This window comes from Colobus angolensis, unplaced genomic scaffold (genome assembly GCF_000951035.1).
Source record: "Colobus angolensis palliatus isolate OR3802 unplaced genomic scaffold, Cang.pa_1.0 Scaffold21, whole genome shotgun sequence".
NCBI lineage: Eukaryota > Metazoa > Chordata > Mammalia > Primates > Cercopithecidae > Colobus > Colobus angolensis.
Window position 1 is genome coordinate 4,196,038 of NW_012115266.1, and position 6,970 is coordinate 4,203,007.

General features: G+C 56.1%; 2 protein-coding genes across 6 annotated transcripts in view; one reads left to right on the top strand and one right to left on the bottom strand.

Annotated features, from left to right (window-relative positions):
• FOSL1 (FOS-like antigen 1) overlaps positions 1–3,521 on the top strand; it is a 9,493-nt gene extending 5,972 nt beyond the window's left edge. For 2 of the 5 annotated variants that reach the window (XM_011942461.1, XM_011942464.1), the window contains 2 exons: positions 1,603–1,710; positions 2,428–3,521. In XM_011942461.1, coding sequence (XP_011797851.1) covers positions 1,603–1,710; positions 2,428–2,838 — 519 coding nt within the window. In that variant the 3' untranslated portion in view covers positions 2,839–3,521. The remainder of the gene's footprint in view (positions 1–1,602; positions 1,711–2,427) is intronic. The other 3 variants (XM_011942463.1, XM_011942465.1, XM_011942466.1) reach the window with 2 other exon arrangements.
• Positions 3,522–4,094: 573 nt separating this feature from the next.
• Positions 4,095–5,313, bottom strand: CCDC85B (coiled-coil domain containing 85B). The gene has a single exon (XM_011942468.1). It carries the CDS (start codon positions 4,944–4,946, stop codon positions 4,338–4,340), a length of 609 nt encoding a protein of 202 aa, XP_011797858.1. The 5' UTR covers positions 4,947–5,313; the 3' UTR covers positions 4,095–4,337.
• Positions 5,314–6,970: the final 1,657 nt, after the last annotated feature.

Here is a 6,970-nt window from a genome sequence, read left to right on the forward strand (position 1 = left end):
AAAAAAAAAAATCTATGTTTAAAAAAAAAAAAGGAGGCCAGGTGTGGTGGCTCCCGCTGGTAATCCAAGCTTTCTAGGAGGCCAATGCAGGAGGATCCCTTGAGTCCAGGAGTTCCAGACCAGCCTGGGCAACATAGCAAGACCCCGTCACTACAAAAAAAAAAAAGGCCAAGCACAGTGGCTCATGCCTGTAATCTCAGCACTTTGGGAGGCTGAGGAGGGTGGATCACCTGAGGTTAGGAGTTCAAGACCAGCCCGGCCAAAATGGTGAAACCGCATCTCTACTAAAAATACAAAAATTAGCCAGGTGTGGTGGTGTATGCCTGTAATCCCAGCTACTTGGGAGGCTGAGGCATGAGAATCACTCGAATCCAGTAGATGGAGGTTGCAGTGAGTAGAGATCAGGCCAATGCAGTCCAGCTTGGGAAAGAGTGAGACTCTGTCTAAAAAAAAAAAAACAAAAAACAAAAAATGGCAGGCGCGGTGGCTCATGCCTGTAATCCCAGCACTTTGGGAGGCCGAGGTGGGCAGATTATGAGGTCAGGTCAGGTGATCGAGACCATCTTGGCTAACATGGTGAAACCCCATCTCTACTAAAAATACAAAAAATTAGTTGGGTGTGGTGGCGGGCGCCTGTAGTCCCAGCTACTCAGGAGGCTGAGGCAGGAGAATGGCGTGAACCCGGGAGGCGGAGCTTGCAGTGAGCCAAGATCAGGCCACCGCACTCCAGCCTGGGCGACAGAGCAAGACTCCGTCTCAAAAAAAAAAAAAAAAAAAAGCCGGGCGTGGTGGCTCACACCTGTAATCCCAGCACTTTGGGAGGCTGAGGTGAGCGGATCACGCGGTCAGGAGATTGAGACCATCCTGGCTAACACGATGAAACCCCACCTCTACTAAATATACAAAAAATTAGCCAAGCGAGGTGGTGGGCGCCTGTAGTCCCAGCTACTGGGGAGGCTGAGGCAGGAGTATGGTGTGAACCCGGGAGGCGGAGCTTGCAGTGAGCCAAGATCGTGCCACTGCACTCCAGCCTGGGCAACAGAGTGAGACTCTGTCTCAAAAAAAAAAAAAAAACTTTGCATATTCTCAGTGAAAAAACAAGAATCTATATAAAGTACTTGGTTGGCACATAGTAGGTTTCCAACACATTGCAACTTAATCAGCAGCACTCATTAATCCCTCCTAGTGCTTACAGCTCTTGGAAGAGGAGACTTGGTTGTCCAGAGATCCAGAAGGATGAGGGTCCTGCAAAGAGGGTGCTGAGGGGGAAAGGTCACTTCTGGCTGGGGAATAAGAGGGTTTCCTGGAGGCAGGAACATCTTAGTTGAGTCCTGAGAGATAAGGAGGGTTAGGGTTTGTGGAAGGGGAGGGCATTATGGGAGAGGAATGTGCACTAAAGCTAGGTGTGAGGAGGAAATTTTATCAATTCAAGCAGACAGTGCCTCAGTGCAGAGAACTGGTTGGGTGCAGTGATCCCTAAATCACAGGCTGAGGGGGCCCTGCCATTACCTCTGCCAGGGTCCTACCACTGGGCCACCGTGAGGGGCAAGTGCCAGGCAACCAGTGGCCCAGGGTCCTCCTCACTGCCAGTCTCACCCCCAGATCAGCCCCGAGGAAGAGGAGCGCCGACGAGTAAGGCGCGAGCGGAACAAGCTGGCTGCGGCCAAGTGCAGGAACCGGAGGAAGGAACTGACCGACTTCCTGCAGGCGGTGAGCACCAGCCCTGGTCCACCGAACTCTGAGGGACCCTGTCTCCCAGGAGCCCCCAAAGCCCCAGTATATGTAGCCCCTTCCCCACCATCCTAGCTCCTTGTCCAAGGGGCAGTCCTGGGAAAATGATGAGGAAAAATTGATTAAAAATTGACAGCAGCATGTCTCACTGGCGGCAGAGCAGAGCTGAAGCTCAGCCAGCAATTTCCTTTTTTTTTTGAGACAGTCTTGCTCTGTCACCCAGGCTGGAGTTCAGTGGCGAGATCTCGGCTTATGGCTCACTGTGACATTTGTCTCCCAGGCTCGAGCAATTCTCATGCCTCAGCCTCCTGAGTACTGGGACTACAGGCACCTGCCACCCTACCCGGCTAATTTTTATATTTTTAGTAGAGACAGGGTTTCGCCATGTTGGCCAGGCTGGTCTCAAACTCCTGACCTCAAGTGATCCACCCGCCTCAGCCTCCCAAAGTACTGGGATTACAGGCCTGAGCCACCGCCCCGTGCCAGCAATCTCCTAAAACGCCTGGGCCTGATGGGAGTCGTGCCCATTTTCTCCCAGGGGCTCATGGGAATTGCAGTCCAGACTTGCTGGGGACTCTCCACTGCCCCCCTTCTCTCCCCACCCAACCCCAGCTCCTCAGAACCCTGAGCCCAAACATCTGAGGCTTCAGGGTATTCAGCCCTCACCTTCCTGACTCCTCTCCTGATCTTCTACAGGAGACTGACAAACTGGAAGATGAGAAATCTGGGCTGCAGCGAGAGATTGAGGAGCTGCAGAAGCAGAAGGAGCGCCTGGAGCTGGTGCTGGAAGCCCACCGACCCATCTGCAAAATCCCCGAAGGAGCCAAGGAGGGGGACACAGGCAGTACCAGTGGCACGAGCAGCCCGCCAGCCCCCTGCCGCCCTGTACCTTGTATCTCCCTTTCCCCAGGGCCTGTGCTTGAACCTGAGGCACTGCACACCCCCACACTCATGACCACACCCTCCCTAACTCCTTGCACCCCCAGCCTGGTCTTCACCTACCCCAGCACTCCTGAGCCCTGTGCCTCAGCTCATCGCAAGAGTAGCAGCAGCAGCGGAGACCCATCCTCTGACCCCCTTGGCTCTCCAACCCTCCTCGCTTTGTGAGGCACCTGAGCCCTACACCCTGCAGGTGCCACCCTAACCAACGTCTTCTCCCCTTCCCCCACCGGTCCAGCTGGCCTGGACAGTATCCCACATCCAACTCCAGCAGCTTCTTCTCCATCCCTCTAATGAGACTGACCATATTGTGCTTCACAGTAGAGCCAGCTTGGGACCACCAAAGCTGCCCACTGTTTCTCTAGAGCTGGCCTCTCTAGCACAATTTGCACTAAATCAGAGACAAAATATTTCCCATTTGTGCCAGAGAATTCCTGGCAGCCCAGAGACTTCGTAGATCTTTAGAGGTCCTCTGGAGCCCTAACCCCTTCCAGGTCACTGCCACACTATCCATCACCCTCTTCCTGTGATCCACCCAACCCTACCCCCGACAGAAGGTGCCACTTTGCCCACCTAGAACACTAACTCACCAGCCCCACTGCCAGCAGCAGCAGGTGATTGGACCAGGCCATTCTGCCGCCCCCTCCTGAACCGCACAACTCAGGAGGTGCCCACGGCTTCTGTGATGAGCAGATCTGCGGATCTCAGCTTTGAGAAGCCTTCAGCTCCAGGGAATCCAAGCCTCCACAGCGAGGGCAGCTGCTATTTATTTTCCTAAAGAGAGTATTTTTATACAAACCTACCAAAATGGAATAAAAGGCTTGAAGCTGTGGCCTGAGCGCCTCACTGGACCCCAAGGCCAATGGGAGAGTATTTGAGCCCTAGGTCCCAGCCTTAGCTTTACAGACTCACTGCATGACCTTGGACAAATTCTTTGATATTTTTGGACTTTGTCTTATCTGACAAGTGGGGCTACATCCGCTCGGCCTCATCTCCAGGACTGAGAGGAGAGAGTCCTCTGGGGTAAAAGCGAAGAGGCTTACCATCCCTCTTCCCACAGTGCTGGGAGCCCACAGTGCTGTTGCGTGTGCCACGGTGGGGCGCTGTTATGCCCCCTTCCAGCCACAGAAGAGGGGGCCGAGTGGTTCTAGGCCCCCAGCAGCTGCTTCCTGCCCCATTGTCTTGAACAGGAAGGAGACGGGAGGGGAGCTGGAGCCACTTCAGGGGCTGGATTATGGCCGGTCCCGGCGCCCGATGGGGGAAGTCTGCTTTACCACTGCCCTGCATCCCACCCCAGGCTCGAAGTAATGGGGGAATCATTAGTTCTGCAGTCCTTCTGGATGGGAATGGTACCCAGTTTCAGCACCCCACCCTCGCCCCCCAACCCCGGCGAGTACCAAACAGACTCTGCCCAGGCCGCGGGCTCCGCTTCCGTCCGGGTTTATTACCCCCAATCCAACCCCCAGCAAGTCCCTCCGCTCCAGCCTTCAGTCCCCCTGCTGCCCTGCCAGCAAGAGCGAGGGGCCCTTCTCGGTGTCAGGATTTCTTAGTCCATGCCAGCGACCCCTCTTGCGCAGCCAGGACGGCGTCCAGGTCCCGAGGTCCACAGCGGTCCCGGGGCTCGGGGAGCAATCCAGGCGGACATCGGCGTGGAGGAGGCAGTGCCTTCAGTCATCGGGGGAACAGGCCAGGGGCAACTGATCCGGACTGCCCACGCTGCCGGTGCTGGAGCTTCCATCGCCTAGGTCGCGGGGCCCACACGGGGGCAGGGCAAGCTCGGGTGCTGGCCCGGCGCCTGAGCCCCCCGCGCCGCCAGGGCCGCCGCGGGGGCCCCATTCTTCGCCCAGCGCCAGGCAGAGCTCCTTAAGCGCCAGGTTCTCCCGCAGCAGCTCCTCCTGGCGGCCCTCCAGCTCGGCCAGCTTCTGCCAACAGCCGCCCAGGTCCTCGCGAACTGCCCGGGATGCTTGGGTCCCGAAGAGCTGCCACTGGCGCGCGGCGCGCCGCCCGCGCTGGCGCTCCGAGTCCAGGAAGCAGCAGAGGTCGCGCAGCTCACGGTTTTCTGCCTGCAGACGCCGGTTGAGCTGCTTGAGTTCGCGGATCTCGCCCAGGTGGCCCTGCAGCTGCCGATTCACCTCCTGCATGAGGCGGCCACGCTGCACCAGTGCCGCCAGGCGCGCCGCCTCCTCCCTCCGCAGGCGCCGCACTAGCTCTTCCTTGCCCAGCGCCGCCATCTCCTCGTCCGTCAGCTCCTCCAGGCCGCCTGCCTCGGCCTCCATGGCTGGTCAGGCCACTGGAGCATCGCCCGCCCGCCACCGCGACCCAGGAGCCCCACGTCGGGCCCGGCGCCACTCACGGTTGGGCTCCGGCTCCGCGCGCGGCAGGCAGTGGCCAAGGCAGCGTAGGCTGCAGCAGCTACCCCGGCTGGGCACGCGGCGGGGCGCGCGCCGGGGCGGGGCCGCACGTCGTTATGGAAGGACAGCCAATCCGGGGAAACGTCCCCGGAAAGGGGCGGGGCCTGAGCTCAGGGGGCCCCTTCCCCACCCACTCCTAGTGTTATTGATCCTCGATGTCCAGGAAGGCCCGCATCATCGCCCTCCGCACCGGTCTCAACCCGAAACTAGGAGCTTCGAACCTCCAAGTACGGGATCGCCCTAAGCTCGAGCCTAGGCCTCTCGGCTCTTCTGAGAACCAAGATTTAGGCGTCCGCCCCTGACTCCTGCTCATCCCCGACGGAAGTCAGATGGACCGCTCTCCAGTCCCTCTTTACCTTTGATCAAATTCGAAAGTCTGGGCTCACTAAGGATTGCTCCCGGTTCCTCGGAACCCTAAGTCCAAACGTTCTAGCTCACCGTTAGACTACTATCCCTCCCAGGGAGCGTTTCTTGCCTGGGGGGAGGAACATACAGGATTCGTTTGTTCAATAAACGTTTTTAATGTGCAAGGCCCATGCAGAAATAAATTTAACCAAAATACTGATTCCATCCTCAAGGAGGACGCAGTCTGTCCAGGAGGACAAGCTGTGTTAAACAAGAAACAAATCGGGGAGAAGTATGGTCTGAGGGTCCTTAAGAGGATTCCCAAAAGGGATGCTATCCAAGAGGCTCTGGTAGATCCACAGGACTTTGCCCAGTAAAGAGCTATTTCAGGAAGAGAGAATAACAAGGTGAAAGACACTGGTGCCCGACAGAGCTTAGCTGCTCTAGGAACAGTGAGGATAGCTTGATGGTTTTTGAAAAGCAGATGTGTCCAGAAAACGCTGAGAGAGACAGTGAGGCTTCAAGGGTAGGTAAAAGCCAGATTCTTAAGAACTTCCAGTACTAGGTTGGAGCATTTCCAAAGGCCAGTAAGGATGTTAAGCAAGGGAGTAACATTTGTAAGGATGTTAAGCAAGGGAGCAATATTCTAAGATGTGCATTTGGCCGGGCGCAGTGGCTCACGCCTGTAATCCCAGCACTTTGGGAAGCCGAGGCGGGCGGACCACGAGGTCAGGAGATCGAGACCATCCTGGCTAACACAGTGAAACCCCATCTTTACTAAAAATACAAAAAAGAAAGTAGCTGGGCGTGGTGGCGGGCGCCTGTAGTCCCAGCTACTGGGGAGGCTGAGGCAGGAAAATGGCGTGAACCCGGGAGGCGGAGCTTGCAGTGAGCTGAGATAGCTAGCGCCACTGCACTCCAGCCTGGGCTACAGAGCTAGACTCCGTCTCAAAAAAAAAAAAACCAAAAAAACAAAAAACAAATATATATACACACACACACACACACACACACATATATATATGCATTTAACTGGCTAAGATGGTGAAACCCCGTTTCTACTAAAAATACAAAAATTAGCCGGGCGTGGTGGGAGGAGCCTGTAATCCCAGCTACTCCATAGGCTGAGGCAGAGAATTGCTTGAACCCGGGAGGCGGAGGTTGCAGTGAGCCGAGATCGCGCCACTACACTCCAGCCTGGGCGACAGAGCGAGAAGGCTCTGTCTAAAAAAAAAAAAAAAAAAAAAAAGTATTAAAAAGATTGGGCCGAACCCTGTGTGGGCCGAACCCTGCTGGGAGGGGACATAAACAGGGAGATTGGTAACTGTGACAAGGAGCAAGGAGGGCTAAGCAGAAAAACGGCTGGGGCAGTGTCAGTGGGGGTGGAGAGGACAAACAGATACTAGAAATATTCGGGAGGCAAATCAGCCGAACTGAATGTGGGGAGAGAGGAGTCTGGGAGAACGCCCAGGTTTCTCCTATGAGAACTGGTGGATGTTAGGGTTGTCACTGAGATAGCGACGCAGGAAAGAAACAAATGGGGA